The sequence below is a fragment of the Canis lupus genome, chromosome 30 (genome assembly GCF_048164855.1).
Source record: "Canis lupus baileyi chromosome 30, mCanLup2.hap1, whole genome shotgun sequence".
Taxonomy (NCBI): domain Eukaryota; kingdom Metazoa; phylum Chordata; class Mammalia; order Carnivora; family Canidae; genus Canis; species Canis lupus.
The window spans coordinates 25575227-25602476 of record NC_132867.1 but is presented as its reverse complement, the minus strand read 5'-3'; the positions used below and the strand labels follow the sequence as shown (position 1 = coordinate 25602476).

Here is a 27250-nt window from a genome sequence, read left to right as displayed (position 1 = left end):
CAAATTAAAAGTTACCTTGTCTGAGATTAATATATTTCCAGTTTGGATAGAGAGATTTTAGACTGTTGAAATTTTTAATAAAAATCTGCCGATGGTGATCAGGTTTTAAGGTACTTTTTTGTAGTGAGGGAAAACCACTTAGGTTACCAACTATAACATTCTAATGTGGATTCTAGATTGGTTTTACTCTTCTCTCCTAGCTGTCAATATTTTTAATTGCTTCAACTCTGTCTTTTCTTTAAAGTTTAATTTATGAACTGATACATTTATTTTCAAAGATAAAACATATTTCTATGGCCAGGAGAGTAGACAGCCTTTCAGGTTCCTGGACCACACTAGTTGGGCCTCCTTACTCTAAGCAAGAGCCTGACTTTTCTTTTTTTTTTTTTTTTTTTTAAGAGCCTGACTTTTCATTATTCCTGAGCATCTTCTTATTAACATTAATCTACTGTCTCTTGTATGAGGCTATTATTGCTTTAATTGCTTTAAGTTGCCATATCATACTTGGAAGAACAATATTGGAAGGCATTGAAATGCTTATTTTTCTCAAATGCTCATAGTCCAAGAATAGTATTATCCTACTTAGATTATTTTGTTTAAGAGGTACATTGATAATCTCTGGTGGAAGATTAATGTATCCTGAGTTTCCCTACAATTCATGGATGCTGAACTTAAACAGAAATGTCCATGAATTATTTATGAGGCACTCAAATGTGCTGTCCCAGTGTGGGCCATGGTTAAGGGAACACAAAAATGAATCCATTTGTCCCTGCCTTCAAGAAGTGTGTATTCTAATATGGCAGAAAGGCACGTGGCTGTAATGGCAAGACCAAAAGTGGTAGGTGATCAGATAAAAGTGATTGGATAAAATGCCTCGGATTCGGAGTTTGAGGGGCTCAAAGAGGGGGTGTTCATGAACCAACATTTGTTCCCCTTCACCCACAGGTTTTTGAGAGAGGCACTGCCTCCAATGATGACTTCTGCCTACCAGCCTGGTGCTGTCTACCTAGCTAGAGCCTGTGTCTTGAGGAAGAGAATGCGATTTACAGTTTGCTTCCCTAGGACTCTACTTAGCCACAGGGACCGAGCTGCAGAATTAAAACTGCGGCCTCTGATGAATGCTCCTTCAGAAGGCCAGGGGCTGGAGCGCCACAGAGAGGGGAAGGGTGCTGGCAGCCTGCAGATAGCCTTAAACCAGAGGTAATGAAGGTGGAGAACCATAGGGAGGCTCCTGGGTGCCAAACTGTGTTTCCTGCCTTTCGAGAAAGTGCATTTTCCTTGGGAAGGCTGGATATATGTGTCCTTAATGCGAATGAGAGGTACACTGTAATAAATACCATAAAGCATTCCCACAGTGGGAGAGCGGGATTAGCACTGCATTACACAGTGAGTCGGGAGGTCTGCGACCCCGCAGGGGGACCCTAATAGGCTTGGGCATCTGCAATGTGCTGGAAGGGTCTTAAGTAGGAGTGTGTGTGGAGCACCCCAGGTGCTCTGCATGGCTGTAATTCAGGAGGAGTTGTTGGCAGGGTGTAGGGTTCAGGGAACCGATGCAGACCTAGATTTGCTTCTGTTTTAAGGATTTATTAAGATAGCTATAGTTCCCTACATTTTTTTGTTGATCTGGAAAATAGTTGCTCATGTTTGGGGTTCACAGAGGAAACATTTTAGAAAAGGAGGCCAGGGGAAAGTTCATTTGCTAATTCTCCACTAGCAGATTATTAGTAAAGCTTTTGTTGCGTTAGCAGTACAATGTGTTGCATGTGTTGGCAAGTTGCACGTTGCCAAAGGAACTCAGAAATCTTTATTTGTTGATGTTGAGATGCCACAAAGAAAATGTAAAATATCGGACCGATGCTTATAATTCAATGATGGTGAGAAGTCAGGGGCTTAAGTGGCCATGAACATCTTTGCATGTCTAATTATCTTAATTTTCATTCGTGCCTAAACCTATGAGGTAGGCTAGTTTTTCAACATACAGTGCTTGTCTCATAACATAAAAATGGTGATCTCTTGTCACCTACTGGAACTGCTTTATAAAGAACTAGGTGTATGGCATTTGACTTTTTAGTCAGAAACTTGTGTTTTTTTCATTGTGTCTTTTTTTTTTTTTTTTTTCGAGTTGGGGCTTGCATGCACATGAGGTAGTCACTTGGACTCCCTGGGACTTCCTGTGTGCTTGCAAAGAAATTTTGTTACCTGTCTTGTTGATGTTCCTCCCTCTACTAAAATAAACCTGATTTTAGGACAGCAAAATTGTACGATCTTTGGCCGATCCAAATCCATAACTCCTTGTCTCTGAAAAATAGGTGAATCAGGTTCAAGTTACTGCCACAAACTGTGTGTGGGATATCTGCAGTTCGCATTTTATAATCTCCTCATCCACCTGCGTGCTAACAGCTGTCATTGTCAGCATTCTGGAGAGAGAAACTTGAGGTGCTGGGAAGAACACAGATGCTCTAAATTTCATGCCTGGAACTGGAAGTAAATTCTGTGCTTGGCCAATGTCTCTCTGAAGCTCTGGTGATCTTGGGGAGAAGCCTTGCTTTCACTGATTTTAATTTGTCAGTATGCAATTCTGTCTAATAAAAAAGTCCCAATGGAGTGAGTTATTGCTCTGTTGCCCAAATATTACTATCGGAAACCGAAGGTGGTACACAACACTAATAAGAGAGTCTTCCTTTCCTGCTCATCAGTTTGCACCCTGCAAATGATGTGTTTTGTTTGGTTTCGTTTGGAACTAGAAAGAAAAAAATGTGACTTGTCTGTGCCTGCCACAGGGCTTTTAGAAAACTGAAAGCTCCTCTGAGAACATTCTCAGCTGGGTAGTATTTCCGTGAAGAGGCAGCTAGAACCCCTTAAGAAAAATGCAGTAACTCACACTTTAAAGTACATAAAGTCGTGTCCCTCAGGACAAACTCTCCAGTGTCATGAAGTTTATGACTCATGAGCGTGGTACTTTTGTGATCTAATAAACAAGGAAAGGTGGCGGGAGAATTGTATTTCTGTACAAAGAGCCACTTCACCTTTCATTATATGGAAGAAAGCCATGGGGATATTAAATTTTTAGTGGCATTTTCAAGTTGAGCATCATCCGTGACTGAAATGCATGCGTTGCAAGGTGTTAAGATACTTAAGAACAAAATAAAATAACGGGAAGGTAGCTCTTTCCATTTGGAGCTAAGGTAACTGGCCATGGTTTTGAAGAGTAACTTTCTCAGTACCCACCCTAGGATTCTGATTTAAATATTCTTTTTTGTATATTCTTATCTTATAGCATATGCCTCCACCACTGGTTTTATCCCACAGTACACTGATCAGTGCCTTACTGTTTGTTTGTTTTTTTTTTAATTTTTAAAAAACAGACTTTATGGGGCTCCTAGGTGGCTTAGTTAAAGCATTTGCCTTCGTTCAGGTCATGCTCTCCAGGTCCTGGGATCAGGTCCTGCATCAGGCTCCCTGCTCAGTGGGGAGCTGCTTCTCCCTCTTCTCCCCCCAATACCCCCACTTGTGTGCTCTTTCTCAAATAAATAAATAAAAATATTTAAATAAAAAAATGGACTATTTTTTAGAGCAATTTTAAGTTCACAGCAAAACTAAGGAAATGGCACAGGGATTTCTTACATATCACTCCACCCCTCACCGAGCCTCCTTCATCGTCAGTACCCCCCACCACAACAGTACCTTTGTTCTACTTGATGGATTTACACATAATTACTCAGTCTGTAGTTTACATCAGAGTTAGCTCTTATTGTTGTATATGCTATAGGCTTGGACAAATGTATAGTGACACAGTATTATAATATCATATAGAATGATTTCATAGCATTAAAAATCCTCTGTGCTCCTCCTGTTCATCCCTCCCTCCCACCTACTCCTGCTAACCACTAATCATTTTACTGTCTCCATAGTTTTGCCTTTTCTAGAATGTCATGTAGTTGGAATTGTAGAGTATGGAGCCTTTTCAGTTTGGCCCCTTTCGCTTAGTAAAGTGCATTTACAGGCCTGCCCTGTCTCTTCATGGCTTGGTGGTTCATTTCTTTCTGACACTCTATCAGCCACTGCGTGGTTGTACTGCAGTTTATATCTATTCTTGGTGCTTTATTTTTTTTTTTTAACTGATTTATCTCAGGGCTGGGACTAGGGTGAGGTGCATGAGGCACTCAGGAATCAAATAATATTTTAATGCAGTATTTAAAAAAACAAAATTAATGCCCCTCCAAGCCCACAATGAATAAAACATTGACAGTTTAAACAAGGACAGGATGGTGGCAAGCCCTCTCTGTCATTGACAACCCTAAGTGAAATTCCCCCTCCACAGCCTACACTGCGGATGCTGTTTCCTTGCTCAGGAACCGGTCCCCCCCCCCCCCCCCCACACACACACACACAGCACTGCTTCCCCTGGAGCCTCCGCAGGGAGTTCTTTCTTCACAGTCCTGCGAGCATCACAGTCCTGCTAGCATTGTGCCAGGAGATGGGGGTGGCCTCCTTCCTTCTCATTCTCACTTCCCAGCCATTCTTCCCATCTCCTCCCTAAAATGTTCCTTGCCCCAGCTGTGAGCTTATAGGCTCACGAACTAGGGCACCTTTCTTTTCTGGCTACTGGAATCCAGATACCTCTTTCCACCTCAGTAGCATTGCGCCTTAGCCTTTGAAGTGTCTTGTTCTTGGCTTTCTGTCACCCAAACAATGTCAACCTCGAAGATCCTTCCAAGAATCCAATTTCCCATTCCACCAGTGATCTTGCTGTGATCATCATTCTTCATCAGCCATTCCCTTGCATGGTGCAATGCATTCTACTCTGTGCAGTTACCAATGATGTGACTCCTCCAAAATCTTTATTTCCACTCTCTGATGCTCCGAGTACCACTTGTTACCCCCTCTTGGTCTTCAGTGCCTCTGTGCCAAAATTCTCTAGCCCTCAGCAAGTCTCATTGATACTATGACCTCATAACCATGTAGCCCATCTTCATAGTCCCACCTTAGGTTTTATGGTCCCTCACCATAACCATTCTCTCGCTTACAGCTTCTGTTCTCTTAGGCTTGTCTCTCTTTATTGTCTTTATCTGGTGCAATAGAAACTCTAGTGAAATGCAAGATTTATGCAAAGGAAAGCCTGGTTTAGAAATAACATTTTTATGTTTATTTTTTTCTTTCAAATCCCTACTCATTATTATCAAAAGATGTAATTTGGTATTTGACAAATATATTTTAGTTGATCAAGTTTCACATTTTATTCCAAATAAGCACTGTGATTTACTGAGATCAGTAATCAAAGCAAAGGGCTGTAGTTAGTTATCAAGGGAAGAGATGCATGAATGCTGTTCTGTATCTAAATGACACTCATGATAACTGTGAAGTTATTCTTATATATTCTTATATAAATTACTTTGAATACAGAGAAGATTTTTATATAGAAAGCTATATGTTGGGGCAGCCCCCGTGGCACAGCAGTTTAGCACCGCCTGCAGCCCAGGGTGTGATCCTGGAGATCCTGGATCTAGTCCCATATCAGACTCTCTGTATGATGCCTGCTTCTCCCTCTGCCTGTGTCTCTGCCTCTCTCTCTGTCTCTAAGAATAAACAAATACAATCTAAAAAAAAAAAAAAAAGAAATTTTTTTAAAAAAAAGAAAGCTATGTGTCATATCCTATATGTAAAATGTTTGCTTAATTAGTAAAATAGGGGTGGTTTAAGTTTAAGTAATGATAATGTTCCCAGGGGTGTCTACTATAACATGTATTTAGGACATCAAAGAATATCATCTCCACACCAGTTTATTTTGCAGCGAAATGATCCTGTACCTATAAGAGGGTCCCCTCTCATTTCTGTTTTATCTCCCCTGGAGAAAGAATAATATTTTAAGCCTGAGTGGGTGCAATAAAATAAAAGTCACACCACTTAGTATTTTGAATGGAGTGATTAGATTTTTGTCACCTGCATCTTTTCTTTACCCTGATTTCTAAGCTGGATCCGAATTAGAGTAGCATGGGTGCTGGATGATAGCAGTGCCTTAGAATAAGAGCAGTGGTTGATCAGCTGCGTGTGTGTGACAGCCTCTGTCACTAATAACAATTTTCCTTTTTGTGTGCTTTCCCAGGTCTACCCCGAACTGCAGATCACCAATGTGGTGGAAGCCAACCAACCAGTGACCATCCAGAACTGGTGCAAGAAGGGCCGCAAGCAGTGCAAGACCCACGCCCACATTGTGATTCCCTACCGCTGCTTAGGTGAGCTGGCCAGCCACGTAACTGACACAAATTGCTCTGCTCTTTGGGGATGGAAAAGAAGGATGCTCTAATTAGATCGGGATATGAATGAATGAATTTACCTAAAATGTTTATTAAAACTTGAAATTCTTAGATCGATTCTCTAACTGCTGAATGAAAAGGCCTGGTGGTGGGGTCCAGGAATCCTCATTTTACTGAATCCCATAGGTGATTCTCATGCACACTAATTGTCCAGACTTGGAGCATTAGAGCTTTGTGTATTTTCTCAGGTAGACTTCATACAAGAGAGAACCTAATGTGAAGCTCCTCCATTCTGCTAATTTCTTAAAAATCTCTTGCCTGAAACAACCGATTCATCATCCTGGCAATAGTTGGGACACTAGGGTTGGGGAATTTTTTTTTTTTCTGCTTATATCAAACCAAGGGAACCAGTTAGATCCCCAAGGTTTAAATGTGTGTTTCTCTCACCAACCTCAAATTTTACTTCTACTGTTTATTTGAAAAACTGAGCTGTTTAATGTGATGTCATCCTTTTTTCCTCTGGAAACACTGTCTTACTCCATATTTAATCTGATTTGATCATCAGTCCCTTTCTAGTTGATATTTTATATAACCAGGCAATATGAAATCAACATTTGGTGTGATAGCTTGCATGGTTGTAAATAAGGAGATAGAGATCGATCTTGGGGAGCTGTAGGCAAATGTTGACAATGCATTCCAGTGACTTCTTGTAAAAAGTCCCAATAGCAAACTTAGGAAAACTGTTGAAGATTCTGGAGCCGGGTATAATATTTGCTCAAACGTGAATGTTATAAGAGCATATGTGCTGATTACTTTACGTGCATGTGCATAATTTGAGGCATTAATGGAAAACATTGGCCATTAGAATGAAGTTTTCTTCTGAAGGATTTACTACTCACAATGGAATTTTATGAAGAGGGTGAAAAACCAGATTCTTAAACATTTGATAATTTAAGAGTTCCCTTGTTCCTCCTTCTTCATTATTCTTAAATACTTTGTGAAGCCTCTAACCCTTTTCTGTCTGACTGGTTGAGAACTAAAGATTTAATCAGATGAAAATAAGTAATGTTTATTTTTTTTAAAGATTTCATTTATTTATTCATGATAGACATAGAAAGAGAGAGAGGTAGGGGCAGAGGGAGAAGCAGGCTCCATGCTGGGAGCCTGACGTGGGACTCAATCCCAGGACTCCAGGATCACGCCCGGGACCAAAGTCAGGCGCTAAACTGCTGAGCCACCCAGTGATCCCCATAAGTAATGATTAAATGTAGAAGTCAGCTGTCTCCAGAAACAGTGTATTTCAAACTAATTTAGTTATTATGCCAAGATACCATTTAATTCAGTGTAAGTTAGGAAGTAGATCATGAACTAGTTAATTAGGTGGGCCAGGTCTTGTTAATGATCTGTTTCTTTTGGGTGTTGCCCATTCTGTGAAATGTTTGAGATACATTTTGTTTAGGATGTAAGCTCACCAGGTAGTAGATCTTTGGATGAGCTTGTTCACTATTGACACTCGATGGGTCACTCCCAACTGTACCTGTTTCAAAACTGAACGCATATCACTTTGCTTAAGATCTTTCCAATTCCTAACTACTCAGTGATTGACTTTGACTAAAAGTGATTGACTAAAGTGATTGACTAAACAGTGGATTGACTAAACAGTGGAATCCACAGTAAGTTTATAGAATATGGTTCACCACGATCATGCCCCTTCATTGTGGCATATTCCCTTTGACCCCAAATTTCCTGTGACCCTAAATTGTCTCACCACTCCCCTTGCCCCTACTCCATGCCTGTCCCCATAACAAAAGTGATTTGAAACTCCAAGGGAAAAAATACCATGAAAAGGAAGAAAAGATGTATGAAATGTCTTCAGATCTAAATATAAGGTCAAAAGGTTTCATGATAATGCTGAGATGATGAACTGTCAATGTTTTTATTGTGATAAAGCGTCTTATATACTATGGAGGAAGGTTCATTCTACATGGCCTCACTTCACAGGCACATATATTGAGAGTCTGTGAGGGAGAATGTCTTGCTGTATCCAGCACGGGTATTTGTGGCAGAATGAGGACCAAAGCCCACGACCTTTCAGTTCATAATCCAGTGTTCCTTACAGTATTAACAAAAGTTGTGCTGGAGCTTATAACCACCTGATTTACAAAATCAGATCACAGAGGAAAGGCTATGAAGTGGAGGCAATAAATAACAGTTTTTTTATAAAAGTCATAACACGTGTTATGTTCATAAAGGAGGCGGTTGTGACTCTCGCACAGGATCCATCTCTACATGATGATCTTCCACTTTATGGCAGTAATAAGCAACACTCTTATATATTACTTGCTGCTTAAATAAAGCATTAATATTTAACATTAGTGTAAGTTCTTTCCGAACTCTGTGGCTATATCTTAACGTAGCCTTAGACAAAAGAAATGATTTTATTGAACCTAGTTCTCAAAAAGGCACTACCAAGAAATCAGAGTACAATTGTCTTAAACATTAAACATCTTAAAACCCAAAACAGAGCTTGAGGAGAGAAAGATGCCTGTTATGCCTAGCATGCACCCTCCCTGACCTTTCTATCAGATAGAAAGGTGTTGTACTGCGTTATTTTTCTTCAGATCGTGTATTTGTCTTAGGCATACTTGCTCGGCACTATCTTGCATCCCTTGTCTAGATGGAGAAAGTATATGAGGTTGCTGTTGACGCTTTTCCTTCTACAGAGTATGTGATTTCCCTTGAGAGTGAACTGGCTTTCTCTTTTTGCCCTTTGCATTTGATCATGCTTCTAGAGCCAGAATGTAAGATGGCTCTTAATCATCTGAACATTTCATTAATTATCTCACGTGGAATTAATAAGTACACTGTTATCATTACTCAAGGAGAATATTTTCTTTGTAAAGCCTTCAGCCCCTTTCCACTTGAACGACTACCCTTCATGGTGTAATAGATCCACCACGGAAACTAACACTGGTCTGCACGTGGCTCTGTCCGGTATAGGCAAGACTGGGCTAATAGCTTAATCCAAAAGAATTAGAAATTAAAGAATTGCTACCTTACATGTCATTCTATTTAATTTCGTATTCAAGAGTTTCCAAACACATAAGTAGTAATGGCCAAGAAACTATTCAGACATGGTCAGATGAAAAATTGAAGGTATTTGATGCATCTTGATTTTGAATTTTATTGCTTTAGTGAAGTTTTAAGACAGTCGTACCTTGTCTTTTGGTGGCTATCGTTGTGTGAATTATCTACAACCGTATTACTCTTCTTTAGTGTGAAAAGCTTGTATTTGGATTTCCTTGGCAGATAATATACCAGAGTAGTTTTTTGGATTTATGGTGAACAGCAGTTCCCTCGAGACAAATCGTACAGCAGAACCATATCCAAGAATGTTACATGAGACTTCACCTAATTTTAAGAATGAGGCTGGGCTTGGGAGAACATTTTTATTATAGATTCTAGGATCTTGTAAATGCCCAGATGTCCCAGCACAGTAATCCAGTATGATGCTGCTCAGTACCTGTGGCTCTTCCCATGTTCATTGAGCTTTCTATGCTATCAATAAAACAGTTTGTGAAGTCCTGGGAGATTGCGTGCTGGGTTATACATATGTACTATGGGAATGATGCTTGATGAGCCCAGCTTTTGCACATCAGAGGAATGCAAATTCTTAAATGTCCTGTATCTTTAAGGATTGTCTTTATCACGTTATCATAGGAATTCCAGAATCCCTGGACAGAATCTCTGATGAAGATCAGGGAAGGCTAATCACTGTTCCTGGAGAGATAGCAGACTCCTTTTTATGTGCCCTCCATATGGGACCAATGCATGTTCCAAGTTAGTCATACTTCAGAACCAGTGTATAGGGTTTGAGTCTCAAAAATACAAAGGAAAATATGCGTGGAAAAGAAATCTTACCAGTGTTTATCTACAAATAGTGGGATTACAGGCAATTTTGATATTATTTGTTTGTTAATTTCTATAATAAACAAGTAACTTTTATCAGAAAAAGTTAGACAGTGGAATCAGTACATAAAATGTATCCACCAACCGTAGTGATAACTGAAAAAGAAGTCAAAGGCTTGAAATACCACACAGAATTGTCGTTATGTCTCCTGGTTGTTGTGCCTTATAAGCCTTATACAGTAGTAGTAATTTCTTTTGGGAAAATATATTTTAGTTTTAAAACTACCATGCTGCCAAATTAAAAGAAAACATCGCCATTCTTATCCTCAACCACACATAAGCAACATTCATTACTGCTTAAGCACACATTACTAATTCTCCAGATGGGTCCTTGATTTTTTTTTTTTTTTTTTTTTTGCTTGTTTCCCCTCATATGGCAGCTATATTTCTTTCACGGCAGATTGTTGAATGGGAAGAATTACATTTTCCCTGTAGATTGCTTCTGGTTGGGGAAGGACTTTTGGGTAAGTGGGAGAAGCCATAGAAATGACCTCCTCCTGGGTAGGTTATCCACCAAAACCAATGATTAAACCTCCCTCCCCAGTCTGCCAGCCCCCACTGGCCCTAATTATATTGGCTCCAGATTGATTTTTGCTCTCTAAAACTGAAAACATTGATTATTTTTTAACATATCAAATTTTGAAAAGAAAAATTTAGTGGTCTTTGTTGGCTCCAGCTCCAATTTAGTTTCATCTTTTTTTGTTTTAATTATCGTACCTGCTGTTCTGTCTCCTTTCTGGAACTTTTAACAACTTGTGTTTTGTCTAGGGTGAGAACTAGGATAGCATGAATGATTTACTTATATATTTATTTTTTTAATTGAAGATAATATTCAAGAGTCATTAAGTAACATTAGTTATTATAAAGAAAAACACAGGACGCCTGGATGGCTCAGCAGTTGAGCGCCTGCCTTCGGCCCAGGGCGTGATCCTGGAGTCCCAGAATCGAGTCCTGCATCAGGTTCCCTGCATGGAGCCTGCTTCTCCCCCTGCCTGTGTCTCTGCCTCTCTCTCTGTGTCTCTCATGAATAAATAAATAAAATCTTTAAAAAAAAACAACTGATTTTTGAAAATCTCCTGCTATGCCCTCGAGGTGTGCTCTGCTGTCAGTGCTTTATTAAAATGCAAAATTCATTGAAGCAGGTCCCAGGTGATAGGCATAGAAGAGAAATCTCAATTTGAGATGGTACTGTTCCAGGGCTTCTCAGTAATACACTGAAAAGTGAATAGTATGGGGTTAATGGGTGTTGTCCTTTGTAGAACATGCTAAGAATTACAACTAAAATTTAGTTTTAAAACTACCATGTGTACTTAAATTTCTCTGATGACAAAACTAATGCATGTTCACTGTACCAAGTTTAGAAAATGCAACCGCTAACAAGAAATAACAGCTTGCTTTCAATCTGGTTTTTGTATAGTTTGCTTTTAGTATTTTTCACAGTTATAGAATTCTTGTTTTTGTTTTGTGAACTTTTTTTCACCTAGCATTTTTATATTACTTTATTCATTAAATTAAATAATCTTGGGAAGCACAGCTTTTAAGCTAACCTTACACCAGACCCTGTAGTGTGTTTATTCCTTACTTTTGGTGATTTAGTTGTTTCCTTTATTTTGTGGTAGTGGTGGTTATAAATGGTGCTGTGATAAACATGATAGTAAATACTTTGCTGATCATTTGTTTTCTTTTAGTAATCAGTTATATTGGCTGAATGTCTTGCAAATTTTGTAGTTGCTTTAGTAAAATATATTTCTATTTAATTATACATGAAAATATGAAGGAAAAATTTAAGACTAAAATATGATTCTGAATTTAAAGATACTCCTACATTAAGCAATTTTTTATTGATAGTTAAAAAATCTAAATTTCTGTTATTTGTCATTAATAAAGGGAGTATTTAAAATCATGTTTTCTCTAAATTCCACCTTGGGAAATAGTCAATGGATTATTCACAGAGACATAAATCCTACAAACATGACTAATAAAAGGTATACTTTGTATATTCATTGTGTGAGAATCGACTTTGCACGTGTGTGTGGCCAAGAAGATAGTTAAAATGTGGTCCCTCCACTCTCACAGGCTATAGTTTAGGAGTGAATATGGGGAATTCCAGCTGAGGAATTTAAGGAAGACTTAGCAGGAAGTAGCATTTGAGCCAAAATTTCAAGGACTGGAACAAGAATGAAGGATATCTTAATTTTAGGTATTTAGACAAAGGGGGGAGTAAAAGTCCTGAAGGTAGGACTGTATAGGGTGTATAGAGGATGGTTCACTCTTCAGGAAGAATGGTAATTGATCATAATTAAAGGTAGTGGTTTTTAAAACGCATTGCTATTTTTATTCACTTTTAAATAGATACTATCATGATATTTTTAATTTAAATTTATATCTAAAGAGTTATTTTCAGGTTGGTATTGAATATCTACCTGTTTTATATACCCCTGATATTTCTGCTTTTTGGCAACTAAGGTTGGAGTTTTTGAGAATAGGTCTTTTTTTTTTTTTTTTTTTAAAGCTAAAATAAGTCAATCGAGAAGAGGTGAATAGTTCCTCAGGCATATCCTGCTCCTCTGGTTATTCCTGTTTTGCCATTTTTTGTATGAAATACCAGCACTGTTTGAGTTGGACTATTAGCTGTAATATGTACATTGTAGCTTTCTCCAAGAGGTAGTGGAATGTGAAAATCAAAAAATTGAGATTACTATGGTTTATCCATACACATGAGGTATGCCCCTATATCTCTTGTCACCTTTTATAATGAACAGCTAACTTTGTGAAAAGCGTATTCTGTGTTTGATTTCTGTTAGATATTGCCTGTTCATTGTTTTTCCTATATGGAGACAGACACTGGCATCCAAAAAGTAAAAAAGTTACATGTAACTTAAATTTCACATACTCTTATTATCGCCTACTTTAAAAAAAAAAAAAAAAGACAAAAATGCTGTTAGATTTAATAATACATCAGCTGAATACAACGGATGTGTTATTTAAAGTTTCTCAGTTTCTCTCTCTGAATATTTGGAATTGCTACTGTCCCACCAGATGTGACAGTCTGAACATTTACTTTCCTGTGCCAACCAGAAAACAGCTGCTTCCTAGTTATGTCTGCACAATTCAGTCTTGGAAATCATCAGCTGATTGTTTTAACATAAATTTAATATGAAGAACCATAATGTTTCTAGCTAACCTCAAGCCGTGCCTTTTGTCATGGAATTTGCTCTCTTCCTGATGTAAATAGTTACCAGGGATTATGGTGGGGAATGGAGAAAGAAATGGACTTTCATCTAACAGCTCTCTATTGACCTTTCTCAGGTGGTGTGGCTTGGGTCACTCTCTGCAGAGAAAGGAAACTGACTTTCCCTTTTGCCTTTACAACTCTTTTTTCATCATTGTAGTTTCCAAGAGAGATACCATGCTTGAGATCGTCCTGTCTTGATTTTGTTTACTGTTCTTTCCAAAATGCTACAGTAGAAAAATACAATTTGTATACAACAAAACTTGTGCAAGATTTTGGGGGACTTACGGCTCCGTGTTCTATGCTGTGCAAATAATTGTAAAACAAAGCAAATATAAAACCTAAGGGAAAAGTTTAGAGTGACAGACAACTGTGATTATGGTTTTTGGGGCAGGAGAGTGGCTTAAACCCAACATAAAAAATGGAATTCACTGAATTAACTTAGGCCCTCACCATGAAACCCTAGTTTCCGTTATGTTTTAATTAGTGAACTGCAATTAAAAAATGATATAAATAATATGTAAACCATATTAGACATGGACCTAATACCATCACAAATAGGAAATGCTTTTTTAAAAAAAAAAAAAGATTTGTTTACTTATTTTAGAGAGAGAGTGTGTGCTCAAGAGAGAGAGGTGGGGTAGGTGGAGAGGAAGAGAGCCAATCCGCAAGCCGACTCCCCACTGAGCACAGAGCAGGGCTTGATCTCAGGACCTTTGAGATCATGACCTGAGCAGAAATCAAGACTTGGTTGCTTAAATGACTGAGCCACCCAGGTGCCCCAATGATAGGAAATTTTTTACTTATTTCTTCCCCAGGAAAAGAACTAAAAACTGCTTTTCTGTGGACTTAAGGTTTTTTAATTTTAATACTGTGTGTATTACTGTGTGTAATAAGGTACAGCTTATTTTTGCAATACCTCTAAATAGTTTCCACTAAAGTATAACTAGTTACTGTGAGGGAAAGAGTTAGTTCTGTCAAGAATACTGAAATAAAATAAAGGAAAATGATTCCTCTCGAGTATTTCAAAACATTTTTTAAAAGGTAATTTCATGTTTGTACTCAATGAAAGGATTGACTAAAAAGCATTGAGGGAAAAAGTATACTCTGTTACACAAAACAAGCATCATGAATGTAAGACGTGACATAAAGATGACAGTGCAGTACATCTAAAGCCTGACTTAAGAAGTAATTCAGTTTCAGTATCAAAGGATCTTATGAGGGACGCCTGGGTGGCTCAGTGGTTGAGCATCTGCCTTCAGCTCAGGACATGATCCCGGGGTCCTGGGATTGAGTCCCACATCGAGCTCCCTGTGGAGCCTGCTTCTCCCTCTGCCTATGTCTCTGGATCTCTCTGTGTGTCTTTCATGAGTAAATAAATAAAATCTTAAAAAAGAAAAACAAAGGATCTAATGAAATATTTAAATGTTAGTACTTGACCCAGAAAGCTTGCAGTATTTGTTTTACTCTAGAGTCTAAGGATAAATTCTCTTAATCTTAGTGGCTTCATTAAACGTTCCCTCTTTTCCACATCCCTTGGTAAATGTTAGTTCATACTGGTGATAATGTCCCAGGAGTCTTTTTTGCCTCTGTTCCTTCCTCTCCATCCCTACCCCCATCTTTCCTGTCTGTGAGTCTCAGGCTTTCGCTTTGAAACCTGATGGTGAAGGCAAGTCCCATGCAACATCTGTGTGGCAGTGGGAGAGCAGCCAGTCCAGACTGGAGGAGGAGGGAGGGTCCCTGGGAAGGTCTCCACTTGATGGGCTTGGCCTGTGCTTAGAGTACTGCTGGAGAATTTGGATGAGGTGTAAGCCTGAAGGATGCACAGAAAATCAAGCAAATTTTAAAATGGGGCAGGTATTAACTTCAGAAAAAGAAAACTGAAAAGAGTAAAAGTTACAAAGTTGGTAACATAAGAAGAAAGAATACATCATTGCCCAGGTCTGAACAGTGTTGGCACAGTGATAATGCAGATTCCTTCTGCAGGATAAAACTGTATCAGGCAGTTGGGGGTCAGGGAAGGAGGTGGGCTCAGGTGTGAAATCTCACTGACACGTGAGAAGACCTACAGTGGAAAAATCAAGAAAAACAGCTATTTTAGAACAATTCAGAAATGAGTGGCGGGAAGGGAGGGTGCAGCTGGGTGGCTCAGCAGTTGAGCATCTGACTTCGGCTCAGGTCGTGATCCCAGGGTCCTGGGATTGAGTCCCACATCAGGCTCCTCACAGGGAGCCTGTTTCTCCTTCTGCCTATGTCTCTGCCTCTCTCTTGGGGTCTCTCATGAATAAATAAATGAAAATTTTTTTAAAAAGGAGACGGGAAGTGTATGTAGCAGAAGTGACCCCTCAATGAGATATCAGTCAGTGATTTTTATTACTTCTTCCTGCTACAGAGAAATTTATTAAGTAGGTCTATGGCAGGAAAAAAGTGAGTTTAAAGACTTCCAGGCAGTTTTTTCTAATCTAGACAATTTCTTTTAAAATTAGAAGTTGCAAGTCAAGTTACTGTTAGAGGCATGTCCTTATTAGCTCTGTAAACTTTGAGGTGGATGATAAAACTGAACTCTGATTTTTTCGCTGAGCTTGTTGTGTGGTATAGATCAACTTCATGTCACAAGTTTGCTTTTCCTTGGGTATGATTCGTGACTATGTACAATTACCTTTACACCTGTTTGGCAGAATGTTGGGCAGAACGTTGGGTCATGAGAAATTGTACAGGTTTGTATTTGTGATCAGTTTTGCTCTGGAGACACGCCAAACACAGAACCTTCAGTGACAGATTTTGATCATGTTGAGGGAACCAAACTCTGCATGATCAAAACTAGCCTCCTCTTCCCTGGAAGTTCGCCCCCTAATCACAAACGTGTTTAAATTTCCAGTCCTAATTAACCAGCCACTTTATGACCAGATAGTATGAACACTCTACCTAAGTAGGATGAAGGGTTGGTGTAAAAGCAGGTGTTAGGGAGATGGTGGTAGTGTGAGCTGGAGCATATGATAGAAGCTTCTCTAGAGGGAGGCATGATATGCATCCTGAGGCATATGTAGAGAAAATGAGGAGACATGAGTGAGAAAACATGTATGGGATGAGGCCTCTGGGTGGCTCAGTCAGTTAAGCATCTGTCTCTGGTTTTCGGCTCAGATCATGATCTCAGGGTCATGAGATCCAGCCCCAAGACAGACTCTGTGCACAGCCGGAGTCCTCTTCAAATCCTGCCTCTCCCTCTCCTGCCCTTCTCTGCTCTCACGCACGTGCTCGCACTCTCTCTTTCTCCAAAATAAATAAGTAAATCTAAAACAGAAAGAAAAGAAAAGAAAGAAAAGAAAAAAAGAAAAGAAAAAAAAAGAAAAAAAGAGAAGAAAAAAGAAAAGAAAAGAAAAGATAAGAAAAGATGTATGGGAGTGTCCCAAGAACAGTAGTTACGTTGGTAGTGTTGTTGTGTAATGTTGGAAAATTAGAACACAACTAAGAATGTTGACTATTTAAATGTTAAATAGTACAGAAATCACCTTTTTTATCTGGGAGGACATGGAATCTATTTGATTATTTTATGTGGTGTCCAGAAACCTATCATTCAGTGTGGTTATATTTATCTTGCACATGTCATTATTGTGCTAAAATCATCCATGCGCTATACTCACTCTCTTAGCTTGTACAGTATACATTCGTGCATCAAGATAAATCCTTTTATTACATCAGTTCTTTTCAAAGACGATTCAGTAGGTGTAGAAAAAAAAAACCTGCTGCTACCCTGGGGTAATATTTCCATAAACTGTAGTAACCTGGCAATATAGCTCCTCATTATCTTTCAGATTTTACTGGCAAACCCACAGGTGGGTAATAGGTTGGGAGAAAGTATTGCAACCAGTGGAATTGACGGCCTGATGGGGCAAAGAATAATTGAAGAGCCCAGAATAACTGTAGAGGTTAACTGTAAACAGTATGTGGAGCTGAAGACTAGGAATGTTTTCCCTTAGTGCTTATAAATTTGGAAAAAAATTGTTCTTTTGCCTGAAATGTGAACTTCACAGCAGTTGGGACTTTTGCTTCATTCACTGAAATATCCCCAAGGCTTTGAGGTTGTCAAGGCACATAGTAGGTACTTGGTAGGTGCATACAGAATGAACTGAAGATTTAGTGTGAATATTGAGAAAAGGAAAGAAAAGTAAAAGAAGAAGTAACCCAAACACTAGGCGAGCAAAGGGCATAAAGCACCTGCCTAGAAGAATCTCTGAGGTTACAGTAAATGCCAGTTACTTTACCCAGTATTGCTCAACAGGGGAAAGGCATGTTTAGTAAAAGTAAAAAGTACATTAAAAAGTAAACATAGGAATCTCTGATTAGGAAGAAACCAAGTTTTTTGGATCCAGATTTAAAAAAAACAAACAAACATAAAATGCCTATTTCTAGGAGATAGAGTCTAACATGTTCTATACATGTCTAGTTTAAAGCCATCGCATGCCAGAGGCATCTGCATTCAGAGAGCAAACGTACCATTTAGGTTAGTTCATGATAGTTCTATTATCCTTAGCTTTTAATGCTAATGATAAAGGAATGTTTTAGCAGAAACCCCCTTCTAAATATCATGTATAATGGTGAGGGAGTTTAGAAACTTCTTTCAGATTCTCAAGTGGTACCTTAAGAGTTAGGGTAATATTGTCGAATACTAATCATTAATACTATCATATTTAAATGCCTTCAAACAATGAGATGTATTTGATGCTTAGTAGGCTCTCGATGTGTAGATGTAAGCACCCCCTCCTCGAGAGATTTAAATCTTTATATGACATTAAAATTCGGGGTCATCCTATTGGCTTAGTGATTAGTACATACATTTTCAAGAATGTGTCTCCTAGCTCAGATTCCCCTAAACCACACCCTTCAGTATTAACTAGTTAGCTAAGAATATGGTGTACAGCTTTGGGTGTGTTTATATCCTAAAGGTTTGGCTGTCACTGAAGATCCCTTTCTTGTGTGGTGTCTTTATCAACTCAAGAGTTGCTAGATTCCTGTGAGTGGGTCATGTAGCTCCATCTTTTTATTTTACTGAGAACTTAGAATTGTCATTCAGGAGCTATGATATTCTGTATTCTTGGAGTGTATTTAATACACGAGGGTTTTGTGTTGAGTGTGCGAAGAGGTTGTGCCATTTAAATAATTTGAGCTTATTTCTCTTTTTCCACCTTTTATCTCATTTTAAGTTCTTAGAATTCTCAACTGAGTCTAAAGCTATAGGAACCAGTGCAGATATGTTCTTTAGAAGAATTTTTTTTTTTTTTTTTTACTGTGTTGTCTACAGTTTTTGACCTTGTAAGTACCTTTGGTCAATAGATCCTTCATTTCACTTCATACATTAGTGACTTTTAGACTCCTTGTATTTTCGTGTTCATTGGAGTCTCCTGGGCCCTCATATTAGTTACTTGACCTCACATCTTTTTTCTTTTTAAGATTTTATTTATTTTTTTGAGGGGGTGGGGGAGGGGAGGAACAGAGGCAGAGAGTGAGAGAGGGAGAGAGAGAGAGAGAGAGAATAGAGGAGAATCTCAAGCAGATTCCCTGCTAAGCATGGAGCCAGATATGGGGCTCGATCCCAGGACCTTGCGATCATGACCTGAGCCAAAACTATGGGTCAGACACTTAACTGTCTGAGCGAGCCAGGTGCCCCTTGACCCGACATCTTTAACTTCCACTGTTGCTCTCCCCACTCACAGCTGTGCTTCTTCATTTGACATGGTAGTCCACCATTCCTGTTTTGTCTTCCTAACCCCCCTCTCCCTCCACAGCCAGCTGTTAATCAGGCATCCCTCCCTTCAATTCCGTGGAATGAGCTCTGTGCTGCCTTTCTCATCAAATCCATCAGACACTTCTCTGTCCTGTTTAGCCTCTCGGTGGTATCTAACCCTGTGGGTCATTGCCTTCCCCCCACACCATTATTATGCTGCTGCTTCTGGTTTTCTATCTGCTGATTCATTCTCCTTCTCTGACTCATTTTTATGTAGCCCACTCAAAAAATCTTCCATCTGGCGTTTTATAGGAGTCCTCTTGGGTGGTTCATTCTCTTAAAATACATATAACTTACTCGGGAAGCTCATCAATACAGTGGCTTCCAAAGGGCTGGCTTGAGGATTCTTGAGCGATTAATCTAGGCCAGACCTCTAAGTATTCACTTGTCATCAGACTCAGTGTGACTCCCAGAGTATTGATAATCCTTGTCCCTTTTATTGGTTCTTAGCTGACATGGGCATTTCATCTACGATGTATGTGAGCTTCCTTGTCAGTAATCAATAAATGATAAATATGGGCTGATTTTCAGATTAAATGAAGAATAATATATGAGCATGGTCTGTGCCTATTCCATTTTTCTCTGTTGGTTTATTGTCCCATTTGGGATACAAATCTGTTTTAGGCGAAGGATTGGATTGTTTTCAGCTTCTATTAAAAGTTCTCTGGACCCTGGATTTCATGCAGAAGAATTAATTGGATTTGAATGAGCTTAAAATGGAAACTCTAACATTGATGCAGAAATACACCCCATACTTGGCGGTAATTCTCAATACACCAGAATCAAGGGTTGTTGGGTTGTTTGGTTGTTTTGCTTTTTCTGCCAGTCAGCGACAACTAGTAGCAAGAATAAAATGAATCAAGCTTAAATCTCTAGGGACTATTTATGTATTCACTTTTCACCTTTTTTTTTTTTTTTTTTTTAAGAAATGAGGCTGTAATTATAGAAATAAATGGATGACAGACTAAATCTCAAAAAAATGAGGATAGACATGTAAGCAAAATCCTGCCTTAATTATATTTTAGATAGGATTTCTTGCTTTATATATATAGATGTGACCTCAGTGTTGGAATTAACGTCCTCCATTGTGAGGGTATCTTAAATTTGTGTTATTACTAGAAAGAGAATTAGCTGTTCTGAAAGTAAAACATGGAAAACTGTCCAAATGTAGAAATGTCAATTAAACAGCTGCCTAATGCATAAAGTTCCCTGTTGTTTTTTGTTGGGAGTGAATGCATGTTCATTTGTACATGAGAACTATTATCAGAGATGTCTTTTATACTTACTTGGTTGTGAGATAGTTAGCTTTTCATGCCATTAGCCCTGTTTTTTTCAAAAAGGTGGCCTCTGATATATAGTCATAAAAGCACAGATATTTAAGGATTTGTGTAAATAGCTAGCTTTACGGACAGTTTGAACATCAACCGAAAATGAAACATCTGGAATTACCATATAATGAATGGCATGAGTGGGAGGGGTGTCAGGCCAAGAGAGGGAATTGCCCTTTTGTTTCTTTTGACTGGGAGAAAGGCAGACATGCCTTCCTTGTGGTGTGACCTTGAATAAACAGTGCATTAAACCATGAAATGGGTCACTTTAAACATAGATAATGGAGATTCTGTGTCCTGTTAGCCTTGTGCATTACTAGAAAGTCTACGTTTGCCCAGAAGAAAATGGCAAATCTTAGAAGATTCTGATAATAGTATTCTTACCAAAAATCAAAAGTCTGCCCTCAGCTTTTTTCTAAAACCACAGTGTTTCCGGGTTAAAACAACTGAGACCCCAAGTATAATTTTCCTCTAATCTACTTTTTAGTCATCTTTATAATTTTCAGCAAAAGACAGAAACTGTCTTTCGGAATGAGAAATACCCTAGAATTACCCCTCTGTAACTCTAAGCCTTAATCATACACAGATTTCCTCATTTAAAAATGTGAAAGCTAAATGCAAGATTTGCCTACCTCAAACACTTTTATGTGCCTTCTATGTGCAACAGGGCCTTCCTTTGAAAAACTAGTTAAGATTTAGTTTGATTTAAAGGCTGAGCTTCTGCATGCCTGGAATGCTTGCTCTTCAAAATATTTGCTCCCTGGAGAGGTCAACTGAAGACGGAGTTTTCATGTGACTTTGGATTGTTGACCTGGAAGACCATTTGGGTCATGGAGTGGGCTTTGGCACAGTTCCACTGCTTTCTGGTTGACAGGGGCCAGGAAAGGAGGGCGGGGCCGGCTGTGTTGAGATGGGAAGAACTAGTCTGAGAATGTTTGAAGCCTGACTGCACCTACCTCTGATGCTTTTTGCTTTGCTTGAGAGAATGTTAAACTGCAGCATCTATCAATGGGTACTGCAGCTTGTAGTGACGCACAGTTAAATGATTTTGCATCTAAAAAAATGCATTCACTCTTTGCCTGGTGTGTAAAATTTGAATGACACTCGTGCTCTGTTGGAAAAGAACAGACGTTTTCATTATAAAAGTCATTCAAGCAGAAAAGTAGCAAAGTGAGCAGAAATTTTAATTTACATCCATGATTGAAGTTGTGGTGATAAAAGAAAATTACTAGGTTTAAGAATAGCCTTGTTCTCATTCTCTCACACGACATGAGGAATTTTGTCAATACAGAAATAATACGTTATTGAGGAAGGCTCTGATCAGTAGTCTCAAATTTTGCATATCCTTTAACTGACCTTAGATTTCTTTAAGGTTTTTTGAATTATCTTTAAACAGATTACGATATGGCCTTTTTTTTTTTCTTTTAAGTCAGGTCCATGATTTGTTGTAAGGTAGGCTTTATGTTTCATTATCACAGAGCTTCATGGTAATTTCTTAGCTTTTATTTGTCAGTATTAGTGGGTGAAGACAGATAACTTGGTTGGGCCAGCCCAAGAAGCCATAAGATACTGGATTAGAGACGTGGGATCTGAATTTTCCAGGGAGAGTTTTCTGCTAAATAGTGTACGATAGACCTCTTAGAAGCCTTATTGTGATAATTTCCTGTCCCAAACCCTCTTCCTTAGAAGTTCAGGAATTCAATTATTTCAGTTCTCTCAGGAGTGGTAAACCCTGGCAGATTGATTTACAATAATGAAACTAAGCCTTGTTTACAAATCTGAGTTGCAATTTCTAAGTCCACAGAGGAGTAATAAGACAGGCAGGCGAGGAGGCTATCATTTAGCGAGGCTCCACCCTCATTGAAAAAAAAAATCATGATTTTGACACACATCTCCTTGGAGCTGGGTAAATCTCTAAAACATATTTTTATTGAAGACCTTGATGGATCATGTATTATCCTTATTATATTTATTCTAGTGGATATTGTGTCCTCTTTCCAACATAGTGTTGCAGGTACAGCAACAGAACTCTAATCCTTTCTTCTATGTTTTAACAAAGCTTTGAGGACTTAGCAATATGCTGATACCAGTAGAGGGTTGTGCTAATTCCAAATACCATATCCTAACTAGCTCTTTTGTTAACTGCTGTAATGTCTTCTTTCTCCCTCTGTCTCTCTCTGTCTCTCTCGGTCTCTCTCTAATTTTCTCTTTTTCTAGTTCCTTTTGCCCTAAATAGCTTTGCAGCTTTTAAGATATATATTTTTTCTTTTTTCTGAGAAGTTTTAAATTGGAAAACCCCTGAAATATAAAGCAATATTTATTCCTCCAATCTTCAAGATACAATTCCATTGTCTCCTAAAGCTAGACATTTCAAGTCTAGGCTGTTACAAGAGAATCCAGAAGGGACACTTAATAAACACTCCAGGAGCACAATATGGCAGTTGGGTATTTAGGGATCTCACGCTTACAAGAGAGAGAGAAAACCTAGAATAATTAGTTTGGAAACTATCTAGTTTGGACATAATGAGCACATGGGGAGGGAGCCAGCCTGTTATAAGAGCTCGTGATAAATTTATATGCCACGTGTCCAGGCCAAACTGGCAGGGAAATGGAAAGAAGGCAGTGGAACCTCCTCTGCTGACCTTAGTGAATGATAAAGAGTCCAGGGATGCAGAACCATGATAAGTAGTTGTAGCATGTGAAAAGGAGTGGGGAGAGCTAGAAAGTGGTTTACTGGAGTTGAGAATTTCAGAACATTTCTACGTGTGACATGATCTGAGATCCAGCTTCAGGAATATGGACAGTTTGAGTGGAGTAGAGGTACAACCCATAGCGATTGGGACATGAGTTAGTGGCAAGCAAATATTCATTGAGAAAGCAGAAGCACAGTTAAGTGAGAAAGGCGATCTGGGTTTTATAACCAAGTAGAATTTGTTTAGCATCCCCACCATGTTTGGCTTCCCCAGAATGTTAACTGTTGTTTTATTCCCTTCTCTCGCTTTCACATAAGATAGATGTTTGACCCAATGAGGAATTGCTTATTGTTCTTTGGGTACAGTCCTAAACTTTGATGCTCAAGTGTACATTTGCTAAAAGCAATACCTTCTTAAATAGATGTCCAGCTAGGGACTGGAAATGTCAACTGAAAGGTCAGCATTGAAAGAGTAGAGAAAATTGTTGAATTCCTAGACGTGTGTGACGTACAGTTAGTTCATTCTTGAACGACACGGGGGTAAAGGGTGTTAAGCCCCTACGTAGTCAGAAATTCACAAATAACTTCTGACCCCCCCCCAAAAAAACATAACTGTTAGTCGGCTACACTTGATAGGAAGTTTTACTGATAACATAAACAGTCAGTTAACACATCCTTCATCCTTCGTGTGTGATATGTATTATTCATACTGTATTCCTACCATAAAGTAAGCTAGAGAGAAGAAAATGTTATTAAAATCATAAGGAAGACAAAAGACATTTACAGTACTGTACTGTATTTGTTGGAAAAACTCTGCGAACAAGGGGACCTGCTCACTTCAAACCCGTGTTGCTCAAAGGCTGACTGTATGTGAGTGAGAGAGTAGGAGTAGAGTAGAGGGTAGAGGGCAGTGTCTTAACTTTAAAAAGCAGAGTTATTAAAAGGTGAATCAGGGAAAGGGAAAGAACAAGTAGCTTAAGATAGAGCTTGGATGAACAAATGTTGTCTCCATAGTTGGAAAGCTAGAGAAGACTGTGTTTAGGGAGCAAAATGCTGTGGTAAAGAAAATGGACCTCAGACTTGAAAGCAGACTAATGTGCTTGCTGCCATAAACCTTGAGAGAAGACTTGAGGAAGATTGTTTGAGCAAGGCCAGGTGGTAATGGGTTGGAAAGAAGCGTAGTCAGGGGCTTGGAAGGGACAGTCCCTGGCTCCACAGAGAAGTTTATCTGTGAAAATCCCTCTTCCTGTCTTGATGATGGCCTACCTCACATGATGGCCTCTGAGTATGGTATGTAGAAAAAAACAGGACGTGTATTTTTACCTCTCTGTATAATTTAAGGTTTGGGTAATAACTGGTGGTTCTCTGGCCTCACGACACATCAGCCTGATTGGTATTTTGTTAGCAATTATGTGGCTTTTTAAAAGCCTCATATATAACCCTAATTAATTGCATCTTTAAAATCTATCGGGCTATGAATATTTTAATAAGGTAGAAAGAAAGTATTAGGAGAAAGCAGCCAGTGAGGATACTTGTATTTTCAAGAGACAAAATAAAGAATATAGGAGGCTATCCATACACTATCTGTTTTTGTTTTTGTTTTTTTAAGATTTTATCTATTCACTTGAAAGAGTGTGCATGTGAGCTGGGGGTGGGGTGGAGGGAGAGGGAGAAGCAGACTGTGATGAAGAGGCAGCCAGATGTGGAACTTGAGCCCAGGATGCCAGGATTGCGACCTAAGCTGAAGGCAGACACTTACTGAGCCACCCAGGTGCCCCACACTACCTGCTTTTTAGTTCACTTCTCAATATCCAGCACTGAGAGCTAGGCTAAAGAGGAGTAGGTTTTGGAGTACAGGAAATCTGCCTTAAATTTCCACCTCTAAATTCACACTCTATAGATAAAAACTAAATGTATGAGAACTGCAAAAAGATACATGAGGGGAAAGGCTGTTTGCTGGTAAATACCATTAATGGTGGTAACAAATTGAATTCTAGTGATATTCCTCTCAGTGATTAAAATGTATGGTATTCTGATAGCATATGGAATGGTGAATACAGTCTTTTTAGTGTTTTGAAACATATGATTCATTTCTCTGTTGAGGCCTGTATCTTTGGATTCAGATTTTAACCCATAACCTCAACCTGTCCACATTCAACTCATCACTCCTTGAAAGATACTCCTGATCTCTCTAAGATTTGACCCTAAGCAAGTACTGCTCAGTGGTGGCTGTTGAGTATTTGGCATGTGGCTAGTCCCGACTAATGCGTGCTGGTAAGTGTAAAACAGACACCAGATATTGAAGAGTTGGTCTGGGGAGTGGCAAGGAAAATGTAGACTGCCTTAGTAATAATTCTTTACATTGATTGCATGTTAAAATGAAAAAGTTTAGGAGATGCTGGGTTAAATAAAGTCTGTTAACTATAATTCCTTTAGCGAGGATGTGGAGAAAGGGGAACCCTCTTGCACTGTTGGTGGGAATGTGAACTGGTACAACCACTCTGGAAAACAGCGTGGAGGTTCCTCAAGAAGTTAAAAATGGATCTACCCTAGGACCCAGCAATTGCACTACTGGGTATTTACCCCAAATATGCAGATGTAGTGAAATGATGGGACACCTGCGTTCCAATGTTCATAGCAGCAATGTCCGTGATAGCCAAACTATGGAAGGAGCCAAGATGCCCTTTGACAGATGAATGGATAAAGAAGAGGTGGTATATATATACAATGGAATATTACACAGCCATCAGAAAGGATGAATAGCTACCATTTACATCAACATGGATGGAACGGGAGGGTATTATGCTGACTGTATGGTATTCTGATAGCAAATGGAACTGTGAATACAGTCTTTTTAGTGTCTTTCTCTTTGGAAAAAAGACAATTATCATATGATTTCACTCACTTATGGAATATAAGAAATAGTGAAAGGGACCATAATGGAAGGAGAGGAAACTGAGTGAGGAAAAATTAAAGAGAAAGACAGACCATGAGAGACTCCTAACTAGGAAACAAAGGGTTGAGGAAGGGGAGGTGGGTGGGGGGATGGGTAAGCGGGTGATGGGCACTAAGAAGGACACGTGATAAAATGAGCAGTGGGTATTACACTCTATGTTGGTAAACTAAATTTAAATAAAATATAAAATAAATAAAAATAAATTAAACCTTCCTAATATGGCTACTAAAAATTTAAAACTGTCCACATGGCTTGTGTCACATTCGGACAGTGCTGCTCCGTACTCTTTTGTGTAGGACTGTCTCTCCGTTCTTTTGTATCCTTCATGGAACTGGGTACACAGTGGTATCCAGCAGTACTGAGTGGTAACAGAGACGATCTCTTAAAATTAAACCAAAGCATTTTAGGCGCTAGTGCCTATCCTTGTCCTGCATCCTATTTGATCTTCTGTGGCCAAGAGGTATGCTTAGCCTCACCTTTTCGTACATGGAAATCACTAAATCCTCCTGAGTCACCGTGTCATTTTCTGCCCCTTCTACTTTCAAATACAGAATTCTTTCTACCCTCATCTGTATCTTCTGTGATTAAAGAAACAAAGGACAAAACAGGAGTGACTTGACTCTCAGAGCTGGTGAAAAGGCATCCCATTCTTAAAAGTGTGCCGGAATGAGAAATCTGTGAGATGAGACCCAGGCTTATGGAAAGAAGGCATGAACAATTGGAGTGTATTTTTTTAAAAGGACAAACCAAGGACGCCTGGGTGGCTCAGTGGTTGAGCGTCTGCCTTTTTGGGCTCAGGTCATGATCCTGGGGTCCTGGGATCGAGTCCCGCATTAGGCTCCCATGGGGAGCCTGCTTCTCTCTCTGCCCACCCCCCTGCGTCTCTCTCTCTCTCTCTGTGTCTCTCATGAATGAAAAAAATCTTAAAAAAAAAAAAAAAAAAAAGACCAATCAAGCCAGTCACAAAAAAGACCAGTACTGAACAATTCCAGTCACATGAAGTACCTAGATTCTTCAGTTCATAAAGACAGTACAGT

At 39.0% G+C, this 27250-nt stretch overlaps 1 protein-coding gene across 9 annotated transcripts in view; it reads left to right on the top strand.

Moving 5' to 3' along the window:
* Nucleotides 1-27250, top strand: part of APP (amyloid beta precursor protein) — a 262776-nt gene that overhangs the window by 73221 nt on the left and 162305 nt on the right. For all 9 annotated transcript variants that reach the window (XM_072806644.1, XM_072806643.1, XM_072806642.1 and 6 more), the window contains exon 3: nucleotides 6104-6233. In XM_072806644.1, coding sequence (XP_072662745.1) covers nucleotides 6104-6233 — 130 coding nt within the window. The remainder of the gene's footprint in view (nucleotides 1-6103; nucleotides 6234-27250) is intronic.